The 18,775-nt window shown below is 42.1% G+C and overlaps 1 protein-coding gene across 1 annotated transcript; it reads right to left on the minus strand.

Moving 5' to 3' along the window:
- Positions 1 to 12,669: 12,669 nt before the first annotated feature.
- LOC125515120 (probable CCR4-associated factor 1 homolog 7) lies at positions 12,670 to 13,886 on the minus strand. Its single transcript, XM_048680547.1, has one exon. It carries the CDS (start codon positions 13,786 to 13,788, stop codon positions 12,919 to 12,921), a length of 870 nt encoding a protein of 289 aa, XP_048536504.1. The 5' UTR covers positions 13,789 to 13,886; the 3' UTR covers positions 12,670 to 12,918.
- Between the last annotated feature and the right edge of the window lie 4,889 nt (positions 13,887 to 18,775).

Below are 18,775 nucleotides of genomic sequence, written 5' to 3' on the forward strand. Positions count from 1 at the left end.
TATAGGTCTATGATGGCAGATGATGCTGCTATGTGGTCCTCCGGCTCCAACCATGGACGGGCGCGATGGGAACTGAGATAAAGGAAGATGTTGCAGGTCTCGCTCATCATGTTCTTGTGCTGCCAGGAAAAGTCGACGCCCTTGAAGATCCTGCTGGGTGACAACAGAAGTTTTTTGCTTATCGTCTTCTATCTGAGTACTCTAGGTTCATGTTGGGAGTCTTTTTCTTTTGAAAACTGTTGGTGCTGTGGCCTGGGCCTGATGATGGCGTATGTAATATGTGTGGTACCTGTTTAGGTGCTCGCAGTGCAGATTTGGGTGACATTCAGGTTTTCGCCCCATGACCTGTCGTTTCTGATGACGGGCGCAGATAGTGGGTTTCTTGTTATTGCTCTAAACTCGCTTTTCCTCTTTCCCTAGTCCTGATAGTTTCAGTTCCTGAGAAAATGTATTTTCATTATGAAAGTAATGAAAAGAGGAAAATCCGGTTCGAAAAAAAGGTCTATGGTGTTGGCTGGGGAGCCTTTATATTTGCCAGCTTTCTTTACCGGTTTATCCGCATAGCGATTTCAAAAAAAAATAAGACTAACCCAAAGGCTAAGCCTCGTTGGCTTTTCTTTATAGGAGAAACTCCGTGAGCACCGCGCGTCCGTGCCAGGACTCAAACTCGGGTGGACTGGCAGCAACCTCAGTTGCCCAGCCAACGGGTCGACGCCCCGTCCTCTCGGCATAGCGATTTCATCATACCAATGTTAGTCCGTTTTATAACTTTACAAACATGCACAGTTGAAAAAGTGATGGCCTTGTTGCTGCAAGCCAATGTTGCTGGTATCTTGGCAACAGAGACGAATGCGCAATGAGTCATGTTGATCCATTGACACAATACATCCTCTTTCAGTAAAAAAAAATAAAAGCATGCAGAACACGACAAGATGACTAGAATGCGAGAAGTACACATGCCCGCCTCATGAATGGCATGTTAGACAAGTATTGTGCCACGCATACTTGCAAAACAGGGAAAATTATATCTTGCAAAATTCTGACTACCCAAACTTGTCAAGCTTCAGTGATATGTACTTTATAAGGCCCAATTTACCGAGTTTGGTTCAACTAGCTCTCTTAATCAACCGACAAAGTAAAGATCATTCGGTAAGAAAGTTAACTATGCTTGCATGAAGACACGATTAGTTTTCCTCCCCAAGAAGCAACTCCTAGCCACTAGGGTCCCCCTCCTCCCGTCTGCGCCGCAGCCGGTCCGCCCTGCCTCTAATGGCGTTTGGGCCATGGGGTGCGGAGGATGCCGGCACCCCGCCAGCAGAAGGGACCTCGCTCTCGTTCTAGTTTGGCTCGTCGTCTCGGTTGGGGTGGTACGGCGGCAACGATGTTCCCTAATAGGAATTGTGTCTCTCATGTCTGGTCCCTAGCCGATGGTGTGTCTAGTATCGCCAGAGGGCGTGTGGAGATGTGTCTCCTCTTCGATCTCTCGTGATTCGGTTGGTGCTGGCCTTGAATGGATCTATTTGGACCCATTCTTCGATCGTGTGTCTACGAGTTTGATCCTTTTGGTCTACTCTTCTATTCAGTGGCGACGGTTGTTGTACGTTCTGGTACGCTAGTCCTATGGAGGCTTAGCACAACGACTTCATGACTGTCTACTATAAAGGTTTGCCCGCCTCCATCGAGGGAAGGACGATGATGATGGCACGTCTTCGTCTTGCTCCAGTGCTTGCTATGGTCTCTAGGTGGTCCACGAACCAGGTTACTATTATTTTACTTCAATTTCTCTATGCTCCCCTGATAGATGATGAATAGATTGAAAGTTTCTCTCGCAAAATAAATCTATGCTCACAATGAATATAACTAGTTGAAGCGGATTAGGAAAGAAGGTCCAACCTTCACAATTTTAAGGCTTGGGTGCAAACTGATTAGACCTTAGCCTAGTTTTTCTTCGAGGAGTCTAGGAGATCATCTCCTAAACTTGTACCAATAAGGGGCAGCTGCAAAGTAAGCATGTAAGTGAATGAGGTCAAAAGGGTCTGATAATTGAAGATTTAATTGCTAAATGAAGAACGAAGAGCATATTGTCTCAATTTTTTGACTGGATCCAAACAACAACACTGGTAAATTACATCACTCAATAACCTTCTTGATTATTCAAAGCCATCAGTCCTATCATTTATATCTATAGAAGACATATTTAAGAAGCTGGCCATAACCAAATGAGGAGAAGAGCCCATTAACACCGAAGCAATCAACGATCTAATATTATGGATTCCAAAATTCATGTTAGCTCAACAACAACATCAGAAAGCACATTGCATTTCCTAATATATGAACAGAGATTGGAACCATAATCCTGGTTAGCAAAGGGTATGACAATTCCTATTATCAAAGAGAGAAATGATACGATTTTTCTCATTGCCAATTACATAATGTCATGCATCCTCTAGAAAGACCAGTGCCACATTTCCTTTATATTGATAGCGTAAGTAAAAGAGAAACCTTCTAGAGGTGCTCTCTCTTTCATTGTTATAGTGTACAATGCTCAGTGCTTAGGTGCCGTCACATATAGATTCTAAACATATTGATGACAAAAGAACAAAAAATAAAACACCTTTTTGCCTTGACGATAGAACATTGAACTGGGCTCCAAGTCTACTGATAGCGTCCAAATATAAGGGTCTTTGTCAAAGCTTCGAAGGTGATATTAAACAAAAATTCAGCTCACTAGGATAAATAAATTAGCACTGTAAGTTATACCAATAAGAGTTCATTGCTTAACAGTTGCGGTTTTGAGCAAAGTGAATTTCTGCCTTGGTTACGAGAAATGATTATTTCTTAACACAGGTGATGGTTATGATATTGTAGCAGATCTCCATGGTGGCTAGTAAAAGAGACGAATATGAGAATTTTGTAGGCTTCATACTTTTGGAAGAGCTGTATTAGGTGGCTCTTATGCATCGGTAATGTATGAGATATTTTTTCTCTCTTTTAAGACTTGTCTCTGGGTACTATAGTTATTGACCTTCAATATCTCCAGTGTTCGATGAAACTACAGAATGTTGGCTCTACTTAGCTCATTTTTCTTCTCTATGGGGATGGAATGGCATCCATTGGTGTTTATTTTCATGAACTTTGTAACGGTGAACTATGTTTGCGACGTGGATGTCTTGATCTTGTGAAAGTGCAACTAATCCCCGGGTGGTTTTGGTAATTCATAACAACATATAGCTCATTGATCTAATATCCATTCAAGTTAAATATTTCAGAAAGTTCAATGATTGGCATGGCATGGATTAGAGATGTGGACCCCTCAAGATGCTAAGGATAAAGATTGGCAAAAGCTCAAGACTCTTCATTTTTATTTTAGTGATCCAAGATCACATTGAGTCCATAGGAAAAGCCAATACTATTAAAATGGGATGAGGTGTTGCTTAATGGTCTACTTGCTCAAAAGTGCGTAGTGATATGCTCCAAAGCCCCCATCCACTTTCTCATTTCCAAATATGTCAAAAACCTAAAGTCAAACTCGGCCCCACCGATTTGATCTATCCGGCGCCACCGAGTTCTTTTGACATAGCCACTGCCAGAAACCCTAGTAAATTCAGTCTCACCTACCGGGATCTCAGTCTCACCGAGATGGCAATGCAAACTCTCTGTTTCATTTCGTAACGTTTCGGTCTTACCGAAATGAGCGATCAGTCCCACTGAGTTTGCCTGACCAACACTCTGTTTGCTCGTTGATGAAATCGGTCTCACCGAGTTCATGCAATCGGTCACACTAAGACAATGTTTTGCCCTAACCCTAGCACATCGGTCCCACCGAGATTCCTAACGTTCACATTTTGAACTGAATCGGTCTCACCGAGTTCTCCTATTCGGCCTGACCGAGTTGGGTCAAATGCGTGTAAAGGTTAGATTTTGTGTGGAGGCTATATATACCCCTCCACCCCTTCTCTATTCAAGAGGGAGCCATCAAAACTTGCCTACACTTCCACTACTCATTTTCTGAGAGAGAACCACCTACTCATGTGTTGAGATCAAGACATTCCAATCCAACCACAAGAATCTTGATCTCTAGCCTTCCCCAAGTTACTTTCCACTCAAATCATCTTTCCACCATAGCCAAATCTGTGAGAGAGAGTTGAGTGATGGGGAGACTATCATTTGAAGCACAAGAGCAAGGAGTTCATCATCAACACACAATCTATTACCTTTTGAAGAGTGGTGTCTCCTAGATTGGTTATGTGTCACTTGGGAGCCTCCGACAAGATTGTGGAGTTGAACCAAGGAGTTTGTAAGGGCAAGGAGATCGCCTACTTCGTGAAGATCTACCCGAGTGAGGCAAGTCCTTCGTGGGCGATGGCCATGGTGGGATAGACAAGGTTGCTTCTTTGTGGACCCTTCGTGGGTGGAGCCCTCTGTGAACTCGCGCAGCTGTTACCCTTCGTGGGTTGAAGTCTCCACCAATGTGGATGTATGATAGCACCACCTATCGGAACCACGCCAAAAATCTCTATGTCTACATTACGTTTGCCTTCTCCAAACCCTTCCCTTTACCTTCATATGCAATGTTTTACTTTCCGCTACTACACTCTTAGAATTGCATGTGTAGATTGATTGCTTGACTTGTGCTAAGTTGCTAAAATCTGTCAAGACTTAAAATTGGGAAAAGGCTAGATTTTTATTTGGTCAAGTAGTCTAATCCCCCCCCCCCCTCTAGGCCTACTTTCAATCCTACATCTTGCTACAAAGTCAAAAGAGCGATACAAATCTTCCTTCCTTTTCAAGGAAAAAAGCAAACATAATTCATTGTTTGGTAAAAGAATTGATAAAGATTTCATTTCCACTAACCTTCCCAACGACCAAGCACATGATCAAGGAATTATTAGCTATTGACCTACCGAAGGACTAAGGACTACAATCATTGTCTAGCACCAAAGTCTAAGGACGTCTCTAAGCAAAAGAGGAATAACTTACTTCTCATTTTACTTCTCCATCTTTGAAATATCTAGAAGGGCATCCCTAAGTCTTCTAATGACTATATACGACGCTTTTGTGCCTCTACACACTAGGTATATGGCTAGGAATCAGCATGGAAGGCACTAGGAATTGTCGATGAATCAGTGGAATCACAATATGCACTCTTGGGGTAAGCCAGCCATCGTGCCTCTCCCTCCTACTCCATGATATGAGCCACTACCCCTCAAACTTTTCTACAACTAGTCGGCATGTCTCTCCCTCCTACTCTACCGCGTCAGCTACTCTTTTATTGACAACCTAAGTAAAAAAGAGCAGCTTTTAGGAGGTTCATTCTCCTTTATTGTTACAGTGTTCAATTCTCGATGCTCAGGTGCCATCACATATAGGTTATGTTCCTCGTTTTTCTTTTGTTGCGCTTTGGACGCTTTTTTTTGTTTGTTGTCTCGTTATCTCTATGATAGTGGAACCCTGTCCAAATTTTGGAACGTATGGGAAAAAATCACATATACGTTCTAAGCATACCGATGACAAAAGAGCAAAAAAAGAACTTTTTGCCCTGACGATACAGCATTGACCCAGTGCTAATGTTAGCATTCAAACAGAAGGGTCCCTGACAAAGCTTCGAAGGTGATATTAAGCAACAATTCAGCTCACAACCTAAAGACAAAATAGAACTGCAAATTAGACTGGCAATAGTGCATTGCTCTTTAGATAAGGTTTCAAGCACAGTGAATGTCTGCCTTTGCTATGAGTAGTAGCAAAAATTACGGCTATGTTATTGTGGCAGATCTCCATTGTGGCTAGTAAAGAGACAAATCTAAGAATTTCGCAGGTCTTCATACTTTTGGAAGAGTCGGATGATGTGGCGTGGCTCTTATAGCCTCGGTGATGTATGAGATATATTTTCTGCCTTTAAGACTTCTTGTCTCCAGCTGCTATAGTTATTCATCTTCAATTTCTCTGGAATAGATGAAACTAGAGGATGTTGGCTCTACTTAGGACATTTTCTTTTCTCTTTGGGGACGAAATGACAGCCATTTGTATTTATTTTTGTGAACTTTTTAACAATGAACTATGTTGACTAGGTGGATCGTTTTGATCTTGCTAAAAGGTAAAAAGAGCAATACAAACCTTCCTTTTCAAGTAAAAAATTTCAAAGAAAATTCATTGTTAGGTTAAATAATTGATACAGGTTTCATATCCGCTGACCTACCCAAGGAGCAAGAACATAATCAAGGAATTATTAGCTATTGACCTACCGAAGGAGTAATGACTACATGTCACTGTCTAGCACCAAGTCTTCCATAAGAAGCCGAGCATCTCTAAGAAAAAGAGTAGTCTATTTCTCATTTTTACTTCGCATCCCTAAGTATTCTAATGGCCATATGGTAATTTTGAGTCTCTACACACTAGGTATATGATTAGGAATGGGCATGAAAGGCATTAGGAATTATCTATGCATTTGTGGAATCACAACATGCACGCTCCTGCTCAGCTAGGCGCCGTGCCTCTCATTCTTACTCCACCACATTAGCTACTCTCCCTCAATCTCTACTGCTCTGCTTGTCTCATATGCTACGCTCTCATGCCATCTTTAGAAAGCATCGAGGCGGGATTTTCTTTCTTGGCCAGAATGCTCTCATAGCATAGATGTGGTATTTGCTTTCTGGCTGCAGGGCTCTCATAATCTCATATGCCATGCTCTCATGCCATCTAGGAAGCATCAATCGGGTATTACTCTTTGTTCCTAGTATGGAACGTGAATCAGAGGAGACAGATTCACAGCACTGATGCCGAGGACGACAATGTCAGAAGGATGCATCTAACCTGACAAAAAGCTGATCATCACAATGGCTTGGAATTCCACTCAAAATAAATGGCTTTGAACGGTCCTTCGACCCACAATCGACAGAAAATGGTGCTAGCAACTGTGGATTGCTGAACTTTGCCAAATCATAATTTCTGATACAATACTATGCAAGGATTAGAGATTTCGCACATCTTACATAAATATCAGTCGCAGAAACGTCATCCTTAGCATTCACACTACACATCTTACAACTGCACAAGTGTTACACATGTTGAAAACCAAGCTGTCGCTACAGATGGTAGGCCTTACTGCTGGCGATGAGCATTGTCACGGTCAGAGTAATGCAATGATGGTCCTGTTGAACCAATGAAACTGCATTGTAAGTGAAATCATGCGCACAACTTGGCAAGATGAGTAGAGCACCAAAGTTGCACCCACTTTTTTTATTGAGAATGACCCGCTAGACAAGTACAGTGCCAAGCAAGCCTGCATAAACATGGACGATTATTTTGTAAAGTTTCTGGCTTCATTGATCTGTTCTTTCTAAGCTTTCTTTACATACTTCTATCAGCCTGGCTCTCTTAATAAACAAATAAAAAAGGACAGATGATTCAAAAATTAAAGCAACTATGCTCATATCAAGTTGAATGGAACAGAAAGATGGTCTAACCTTGATATATCCAAAGCTTGGATGCAAACTGATGTGAGCTAAGCCTAGTTCTCTCCATGAGATTGTCATGTCTGCTAGAACATGTAAATGAATAAGGGAAGGGGCTTAATGAAGAATCGAGAATATACTGCCTCACATTTTTCTTTGAATGAACGCAACAACGCAGGCAAATTACAGCCCTCCATTACCTTTAATTATGCAAAGCCATCAGTGCTGAATGATCTGTCATTTTATCTCCAAAAGATACATTAAAGCAACTGGCCATAACCCGGCCATAATAAGAGCCTGTAAGTACCAAAGCAATCAACCGTCTAATATTCTACTAGGTTGCAAATCAAAATGACTAGTAGGATGCAGAAGCAATAACATTGCGCTGAACCTGTTTAGATTTCGCAGCAAAGGATGTAAATTGCAGTGAGAAAACTCTCCTACTTATTCAGTTATTAAGTTTATTAGCATCAGAAGCAATAGCTCAGGACATATATACTTATGAACTTTGTAAGCTCTCTTTACAGACTTCTATTATACTAGCTCGTTTATAAACTGACAAAGGACAAACCTATTAAAAAATTAAACCAACTATGCTCACAATTAATACAACGAGTGGAAGTGTATTAGGAAAAATGGTCTAATATTGATATCTAAAGCTTAATCCCTCCCCAGACCCCACCTTGTGTGGGAGCTTCTATGCACTGGGTCTGTCCTTTATTGATACCTAAAGCTTAAAAGCAAACTGATTAAGCTAAGCTTAATTCTTTCACGCAATAGATCATGTGCCAAAAGCCCAGAGCATGTAAATGAGTCATGTGAAAAGGGCTAAATGTACAATTGAGAAGATGTTGTCCCCTTCAATTTTCTTTGATTAAACGCAAACAACGACATGAGCAAATTCATCTTGTTCGAGGGAATGATAAAGCTGTTGTAGCCCTAACCTACCAGAGGACCAAGCTCATAACTGATGGATTCTTATCTATTGACCTACCGGATGATGAAAGACTTCATGTCACTGCCTACTACCCAAGCCTTTATAAGGAGCAAGACGCAAGGAAAGGATGAGTAGTACTAGTATATTTCTCATTTTACTTGTCTACCTTGGAGGCTTGGAATTATGCAGTTCCATTTTATGAATTATTTGTTGTGTCTCTGTGCAGTAGGGATACGAATTTGATAGGCATAGGCATAGAAGACACCAGGAACTACCGATGGACCACCAGGATCACAACCTGCAACAGGTGGACTAGCTACGGCGACCGCCATTATCATCTGGTGCGACTGACCCATAGGTCACGCTCTCTCGTGCCATCATGAGGAATCAGCAAAGGGACGAAATGGGAATCAGAGGTTGGATGGAATGGGAATTGGACAATATTTTGTCGATGCAATCATGACGGGCAAAAGACGGCTAGAAAGTTAAACCAGACATGTTTCCGCTTGCTGGATAGAGATATCTATGTAAAGATCAGTAATAGAAATGTCTTCCAGTCATCCTTAGAAAATATTTTGTCGATCCAATCATGACTGGCAAAAGATGGCTAGAAAGTTAAACCAGACATGTTTCCGCTTGCTGGATAGAGATATCTATGTAGAGATCAGTAATAGAAATGTCTTCCAGCCATCCTTAGAAAACCACACTACATACATTGCTACTTCACAAGCATTACACAGTTGAAAAAGCAATCACCTCGTTGTTGGAGATGGTTGCTGCTGGCACCTTGGTGATAACGATGACATGGAGGGGTTCATTTTGATACACTAACACAATGTAGCCTCCCTCAGTAAAAAATATGCACAGATTGGCAAAATAAGTATAACGCCAGAACTGCACCCGCTTCAAGAATGACATGCTAGACAAGTACTTGTCGGGCATACCTGCAAAACATGGAAGATTATATTGTGAATCTCTTGCTACCCAAACTTATCAGGCTTTAGTGATTTGTACCTGATAAGGTCACTTTACAGAATTCTGTTAGACTAGCTCTCTTAATCAACTGACGAAGTAAAGACCCTTTGGGAAAAGAAAATAAACCAAACTATGCTCACAATGAATATAACAAGTTGAAGCGAATTAGGAAAGATGGTCTAACCCTTCACGATATTTAAAGCATGGATGCAAAATGATTCCAGCCAAACCTAGCTTTCTTCCATTTAAATGGAGATTTAATTGCTAAATGTAGAATAGAGAAGAAACTGTCTCCATTTTTTTTACTGGATGCAAACAACAACACTGGAAAATTACACCTCTTAATTATGTAAAGCCATCAATCCTACCATTTTTTATCTCCAAAAGACACATTTAAGCAATGGACTATAACCAAATGAGAAGATGCTGTTAGCACCAAAGCAATCAGCAACAGTCATATAGGTTTCAAAGCAGAAAAATGTGTCAAAGGATGCAGCTTGTGATGAGAACTCCTGCTTGTTCAGTTGTTGACAAAAATGTAAATGAAGTGATGAACCCAATGCATATCTCTTGAATATAGTTTGGATAAGTAAATACCAAATCCAAGTGTTGCAGGAGAGTAAGTTACTCCCTCCATTTCTTTATACAAGGCCACTTCGTTTTTCGTGTCAAACTTTGACTTATAGTTTTGGTCAACAAAATATGGGTTATATGTCATAAACAATATATCATCGGAAAGTTCTTTGAAATGTGCATCCAATGACAATACTTTTTGTGGCACATAACTCACTTTTTGTTGGTGAAATTAATGGTCAAAGTTAGACATAAAAATATGAAGTGGCCTTGTATACAGAAATGAAGGGAGTAATTAGCATCAGCAGAAATAGCAGAAGGCAGATCTACTTATACTGATCCGAATCATGAAAAAACATGTCCAGGATGAAATTAAATTGCTGGGACTTCAAGTTCTGTGCATGATCTGTACTTGAACATATGAACTATATAACACTATAACAGTATGAATGAATTTGAAATATTGTGTGCAGTACCAAAAAGAAATATCTCTAACTGAAATCACATGTAGGAAAAAAATTACAGCAATTCCCACATGAAATTGATTGGCCAGCACCAGAGAGAAAATAGATACTAGAACTACCGAGTAACAGAACAGTTTAGCCAAAAAATAATCCATAAACAATACATTTTTCTATCAAGTGGTGATATTTATGAGCTACTATTACGGATACCAAATCATGTTATCTTGTAGAAAATATTAGAAATCATTTTGCATAATAATAACTGAGATCTCAATGGAAACCAAATAATAAATAGCTAAAGATGGTGTGATTGGAATCATAAGATACATTCATTCTCATTCCAAATTATGTGATAGCGTTCTTCAGGACAGTGCTATATTTACTTTCATATTGGCTGGGTAAATTAAAGATTGGCCTTGAGGAATATCCTCGTTACCATCAGAACATTCCCTCAAAATCAGAACAAGGAGGGTGAAGTTTTCTCTTGTAATGTTGTAAAGTGCACGTTTCTGAAACCTTAGATAGATGTACTTTCACCCCAGTCTACTGATGCAGCAATAGTGGTTCTTAACATATCGATGACAAAAGAGCATCTCCTTTCCTATTCCTACTCATAGGATTTGAGATACATGTCATCTCATTTCCTATGACTTTCCTATTCCTACGATTTTTCTACCCTATGAACCAAAGAAGGCCTTAACTTGTCAATCATTTCGCCCGCTAGCTCAGTTGTCACCTCTTTCTGTCCTAAATTAATCCGTTCACAGAGTTATAATTCAAAGAGAGCATCATCATCAATGTGCACAGGCACCATCATGAAGAACATGGAAGATTAATTTTGCAAAAGTTCTCGCTAATCAACCTTGTCAAGATTCGGCGGTCTGTACTTTGTAGGGTCCCCTTACAGAGTTCAGTTAGACTAGCTGTATTAATGAACCGACAAAGCTCTCTTAATGAACCAACAAAGTAAAGATCCTTCACAGAAAAAATTAAACCAAGTATGCTCATAATGATAAAACAAGTTGAAGCGAATTAGGATAGATGATCTAACCTTAACAATATATAAAGTTTGGATGGAACTGATTTGAGCTAAGCCTAGTTTTCTTCCAGGAGATCATCTGCTAGAACCTGCACCAATAAGGAAGAGCTGCAAAAGTAAGCATGTAAGTGAATTATAGGTGTAAAAGGGTAAATGGAGATGTAATTGCTAAATGTAGATACTGTCTCCATTTTTTCTTTGACTGGATGCAAACAGCCACACTGGCAACTATACCCCTCAATTATGCAAAGCCACCAGTCCTGCCGTCTACCTCCAAAAGACACACTTCAACATTCGAAGATAACTCAGTAAGGAGAAGAGTGTGTTAGCACCAAAGCAATCAACAGTCTAATAGTAGAGGTTTCAAAGCAGGAGAATGTGTCGAAGGATGTAACTTGCGATGAGAACTCTCCTAATTAGTCAGTTGTTGGCAAAGAAAGTAAATAAATCTAATGCATATCTCTTGAATGTAGTTTGGAGTAGATACCAAATCCAAGTCTCACAGGAGATTAAGGTAATTAGCATCAACAGCAATAGCTTATTATCTTAAGACAGATATACTTGTTCTGATCAGCATCGCATCATGAAAAAACATGTCCAGGATGAATTAAATTACTGGGACTTTAACTCCTGTGCATAATCCGTACATGCTACAAATAAACAAAAATAACAGTATGAACAAATTTGAAATATTTTAGCAATAACAGCGTAGTAAAAAAATGCAGGAACTCACGCATGAAATTGATCGGCCAGCACAAGGCAGGAAGTAGATATTAGAGAACTCGTGAGTAGATAACAGAACACTTTAGCCAAAAAAAAATCCATCAACAACACATTTTTCAATCAAGTGAACATATCTACAAATTGCTATTATGGGTACCAAGTCATGCTATCTTACTGACAGCATCAGAAAATACTTTGCATAATAATCACTGAGATCTAAATGGAGATTAACACTTATTCTCATTGCAAATTATGTGGTGGCATTCTCCAGAAGGACAGTGGTTACTACTTGCATATTGACTGGGTAATTAAAATATTAGCCTTGAGGAATATACATGTGAACATCAGAACACGGATGGTGGCATTTTCTCTTGTAGTGTTATATAGTGTATGTCTCTGAAAACTTAGATGTACTATTACCTACATATAGGTTTTAAACATATCAATGACAAAATAGTCTTTTTGCCATATTGAACTGGACTGAAGTTATTGGTCAAACAGGAGATATAGAGGTGATACTTTTCTATTTAAGTAATATGCAAGAGAAAGCTAACAGCATAAGCAGAAAACACTAGTTCAATGGAAACAACTGAAAAACACTACGTTCAAATTACATCCAACAAAATGGAATTGACTAATTGAGTGAGACAAGCTCAACCTACAAAGTTGGCATCATTTTGCCTGCTAGCTCACTCACCACCTCTTTCTGTCCTAAATCAACCCATTCACAGAGCTATTCGAAGGGAGCATCATCCATCAATGTGCACTGACACCATTCTCTGCGTTGAGCCCATACAGCACGCCTGCATATTTCTCGGTTGATCCAGCAAAGAAGGAATCCTTGAGTTTCCAGAACGCACAAGACGTGACCAGGCTATCGGACCCGGCCTGATGTGACTCTCCAACACGCTCCACATCGAGCAACTCGGCGAGCTTGTTCAGCCCGCCGTGCAGGCTGTTGCAGAACTTCATGAGATGCTTGATGTCATAGACGGTGGGGAAATATATCTTCATCAGCTTGAAGAACCCAGCCTGTGTGTCTGGGAGGCTGTTACAGGTGAGGATTTTGAGCAGGTAGCCGAAGTCGTATCCCGCGTGGAAGGTCACCCAGTAGACGGCGTCGTTGAGCACAACGCCCGAGGACATGAGCAGCTCCGCAAATCGGCGGGCGTCGACGCCGCGCTCGGCGTTGCGGCGGAAGTCGATGCCGCTGTGGCGGAGCAGCTCGATGGAGTCGGTGGCGAAGATGTCGCGCTCGTCGTCGAACTCCCGGAAGTTGAACTGCCAGACGCATCGGCGGCGTCCGGCGCCGAGGGCAGGAAGCTCGCCCGTGGGGCCCGAGAAGGTGAGCCCCAGCTGGATGAGGTGCAGCATGTCGACGTTGGCCTTGAGGGTGGCGTAGTTGTAGTCGGCCGGGGAGCGGAAGGCGCCGACGGGGCGGCAGACGATGCCCGGGAACTCGGTGTCCATGGCGACGAAGGGGAACTCGTCGACGACGTCGCGGATCAGCGCGAACTCCGCCTCCAGGTTGTCCGCCCACACCTCCCGGATCTCCACCGGCTCCTCGCCGTCCACGCCGCCGTTGGCCTTGGAGATCACCGCGGCCGCGAGATCCGACATCGCCATGGCCGGCAGATTTCCTAGGGTTTGGTCGGATTGGGATGGTGGGTGGGATGGGGGAAGGCTCTGGATTTTTTAGACCCGGGGGAGGGGGTGGTGGGGTGCGTGGTGGCCAGCCAGCCAGAGGACGCGCTCGCTGGTGCGGCGTCGCCTCTATCGCGAATCGACGGCTGGGATGCAAACTCCAGCTCCGGATGGACGGCTGGGGATGACCCTCTCACCTACCGGTATGCCTTCAAATTTGAAGCAGAGGTCAAGGTTGCCTTACAAATAACGCTCATAAAGCAAAATAGAAGAACGCCATACGTTGCTACGGGCTATAATACATATATAAAAACAAACTAAATAAATAATGATTAAGTTCATCTTAAATGTCGAAAATCATTCCTCCCTCATATGTTCGGAAATCAAATGGACGCCCAATAGGCTCCACAAAATTCAATCATTTGGACAGTCCGGCCTCTCTCAAATCTAGAGCATATATGAGGGAGAAATTTCGCTATCCGGACTATTCGTCATGTTTTTTTTACTATTATCATAGTAAGAAAGGCTTCTACTGCATGTATATTACTAGGAATAAACTGAATGTTATTGAGAAACAGTATAACGCAGCCACCTAGGGTTCTACACAGCGATTTAACGCTTTGAACCGTTAGATTAATTCTTCAACGCTCGTGATCGCCCGTCATCCCACCCGCGCGTCCCCGCCGGCCCAACGTTAGCGGGCTGCCGCTCCGAAGACTGACATGGACGACATCTCATTCACTAATGCAGCCTAATTTCCGATCCTAATTGGACGGTTGCGATCAGTGCGGGGCTCCGAGGCGCAGCTCGCCTCTGATTTGGGCGGACTCCTGCTACAGGCAGCGGTGGTGCCGGCGGCGCTTTCTTTGCTATCAGTGTGCTCGCTACTGGGAAAGGGGGGTGAACGAGAGACAGTGCCCCGCCGTCGCCGCGTCCCTCCAGCGTTCAGATCCTCTCATCACTAGCTCTACGGACCTCCACGGCGGTGGATTTCTTGCGGATCAGGGAGAAAAGGTAGGGAAGGAGAGACCAAGGAGAGACCGTTGTGACGCCGCTGCCACCACTTCTAGCCCTCAGCCCTTTCCCCATTGCTATCCCTGTTAATCCCATTCTCCCCAGCGTGCACACTACGGGAAACAAACACACCTAAGACGGTGAAAAAAGTACAAGCGGTGCACGTCCCTTTTCCTTCTACTTCCTCTCAGCTTCAATCGATGGGACGTGCGTGTTTTCTATGGTGCAGATTAGAGTCTCTGTTTGGTTTTTGAATGTATCTTGTTTACTAATCCTCACATATCAGTACGAGTTTGTCCTATGGTTCCCATGTTCATGCGGCGTACTGACCCCGGGCCTCATTGTCACTTTCCAATGTAGAGGGTAAATGTTTTTTCTTAACTCTGATTTGATGTTGCTATTTTGTTTCCTTGCAGAGAGATATGTTCAAAGATATCCCCCATCCTCCCATTCATTAGATCTGAAGTATAAGCCCAGGGTTCAAATCGAGGGGACAAGTAAAGCGCCTGCTAATATGGTACAGTACTAATATTGGCAATACTGTGTTCGACGTCATCTCCCCATTATTCATGTTAGAAGTAATCAGGTGACCGTATCTATGATCCTGCTCCCTGTGTTGATTGCAGTTCTCCTGGAGCCAACAGGTATCAAAAAACTGCCCCTGCAGGTATAGATACTTAACCTCTTGAGTAGAATGTAAGTAGCAAGAGCTTAAATATTTAACTCCTAGGATGTTTTTCTGCTTCGGAATTGGACGTTATCTTTTGCCGGTAACATATATGTGCTTGCACAAAAAAGTAGGTTAAACCGATGCTAAGTATTCAAGCTGACATATGGCCTCTCGGTCTAATTAGAATTGTTCATTTTATATTTATTATTCAACATTTTCTAATTATTTCATAAATATATATTATTCTTGTGTTAGAATGGGCGGGCGCGGCAACGCGCGTCTTCATGATCTAGTATTTACAAAAGGGGGGACACACTACTATCAAGAGTGTGAGGGTAGAGCAAACAACAAAAGTTTCAACAATCTACTAGCTTATGTGATGAAGGCTACAAAAGCATTAATAAAATGTTTCTTTTTAGCAGACACTCTAAAGCTTAAGTTTGCAAAGTCAGTTTTGAATCTTTGTTTTCAGGATGAGATGGAAGGGGGATCCACCTGAAGTGATTATTGTTGCGCCCTTTCCACATGCTCTGGACAGTCCATGGTCATTTTTTTAGGCTGCAGCTTTTTCATTTGACCGACAAGTTCAAACCTGTTATCATGTACAGTCCAGTTAATGTCCAGGATTCTCCAACATCCTTGTTGAATGTGCAGTGAAAGAATAAGTTCTCCACTGTTTCTTTTATATGCTCTCCACCTTGTCCTAAGTGTTGTAGTGCCTTCTTTTGAGCATGTTTCTGGTGTTGAGGCAGCCAGACAAAAGCCAACCAAACACCTTGATCTTGGGTATGCTTTTGGATTTCCACAGCCACTTAAATGCCTCGTGCACCACAACTTCTCTGAAATAAAAGTTATAGTATGCAGTGGTCCGAAAGGTTGTTGGTTCCCAGAGGTAAAACCAGACATCATGAGTTTGATCAAAGATGGCAGTGTTGATCATCTTAGTTTGCATTTCCTTTATCTCATCATGGGCTTATACAGATAAAGGAAGACGGGAGATCTCCTGCAAGTCAGCAGCGAGGAGGAATTCTTTGACCGAAGCATCCTTGACTATGGTGAATGAGTATGCTCTAGGAAAGGATTCTGAGAGTATCGATTGGTTCCAGCAGTCCTTGCAAATGAGCGTTGATGTGCCACGGTGAATTTGAACTTTCATGATGCCTCAAAAAATTGGCATAAGTTGAATCAGATCGCGCCACCAGAATGAGCCACAGGGCTCCATTGCGTGTGGCACCAAGGTGTTTTAGTAAGGTTTCCATATCAATCTCACCCAAGGTATGGCATGCATGTTGTAGAATTTATGAAGATATTTTAGCAGGAGAGCATCATTTTGAACTTTTAGGTCAATGACTCCACCATTCTTTTTGGGGCGGCACACTATATCCCATCCAGCTAGAGAATTACATTCATCACCATTCTCAGTCTTCTTCCTCCATAAACAGTTGTCCGGACTATCCGCTATGTTATCTTCAACACTTAGCCCAACACAAAAAACCCACCCCACGACGCACCATTCTCTTTTTCTACCGGACTCTCCCCTTCCCGCTCGGTTTCCCGCCGTAGCGAGACATTTCTCACTGGAGCCCTCTCCTATAAAACCAGATGACGCCCACCCCACCCTCGTACGTTGCAATAGGGATGTTCTTTTCTTCATATTTACAATATATATATAATGGGTTAAACTAACACATACTATTGCCACAAAACAACAAATAGCTATAGAGATCATTCTCAAAGGTCCATTCAACTTTGCGAATGCATGTAGTAAAATGTCATCTTTTCTAGGGTTTCTAATTGTGTCGCAACAGGTCTAATATTTTTCTCCATTTCTCATATCTCGCATCTATTTAAAGTATGCAACGCCTTCGGTTCAACATGTCAATGTCATGATGAAACAACATGATATGTCCCTTTAATTGTGCAACTAGATGAGACGAAAAAAACACATACACACCGACGTGGGAGGAGAGTGGCAACCTGAACATATTTCTAGTCACCAATAAGCTCCACCTCCAGCTCACACACCATTCATTGCTAAGAAGGGATACTTGTCATTCTTCTCTTCCTCGTCCTTCCCTACATTTTATACTCCTAGCCTCTTTGTGCAACCCATTTTGTTGGCTCCAACCAGCACCACGTTAACGTCAATGTGTTCGTCATTGACGCCTCATCTTCTTCCTCCTCCTTGCTCGCTAGCTTTAGTTCTCGTTCCTATTTATTTCCCAGAATACTCTTATTTTCTTTTTTCATTTTATTTTCTTGAAAACTCTTTCCTTCTCCAAAAACATGGACCACTTGATTGCTTTAGTTCTTTCTCCGTCTTATTCTTGAACACTCTTTCTACTATAACATGAACCACCTGGCCAATGTAGTGTCGTGTTGTACTCGTTCACGAACGTCTCGGCAACCGTTAGTGTGTGGACATCATGCAGAGCATGGTCGTCATCCATCTTGGTGAATGCTTGGTTGTCCATGTCATTAGCGCATGGTGGTCGTTGTCCATGTTGGCAAGCAGTGCTCGGCCATGTCGCTAAGAGCCCGTTGACTGTCCTTGCCTGCGAAAATAAATCATGAAGGCGAAAATTAACCATGGAGGAGAAAATAACCCATGCATATTTATGAGTGATATTTTTACACCCATCCATCCTTCTTTAAACTGAGATATTTCATTTAAAAGAGATATTCGCTTCGATATTGCTACTAATGACTAATGAATGCAAAGGATTCCATAAATCTTATATTTGGTGTGTTTCCATGAGAAATGGGCTAGAAAGGAAAGAAATCACGTGGGAATATGCAAGGGAATGGAAATGAAGAAGAAATCACCAGGAGGCGCACCTACGTAGACAGGGCAAAAGACGATGTTCCATACGGGCGCCCATATGGTGTGGAAACCGAGGCAGATCGTCTACCTGGACAACTTTTATAAAGGGGACCCCATCGAAATGTCAACAGGGGAGCGTCGACAAAAGCCAGAGCATCATCATCTTCCTCATCATCCACAAACCCTAGCCACCACCATTTCCATCTCCATAGCCACCATCACCACCATAGTGCTTCATCATCTAGTTCATACTTGTAATCGTGCATCGCATAAGGCATCCATTGTAAGACATATTTGCAATCAATCAATCTTCAAGATGTGTTCTTTAATGTTTTCTTCGCGTTATCTGATCTTTATGTGTGAGTAGTTCGGTAAGGTATGGGTTGAGGAATAGGCCTTGCAACCCTCTGTATTTGTTGTGGGGGTTAATGGAAGGGCTTTGAATTAACATCTCGTATGTG

Source organism: Triticum urartu, chromosome 6, assembly GCF_003073215.2.
Source record: "Triticum urartu cultivar G1812 chromosome 6, Tu2.1, whole genome shotgun sequence".
Classification (NCBI taxonomy): domain Eukaryota; kingdom Viridiplantae; phylum Streptophyta; class Magnoliopsida; order Poales; family Poaceae; genus Triticum; species Triticum urartu.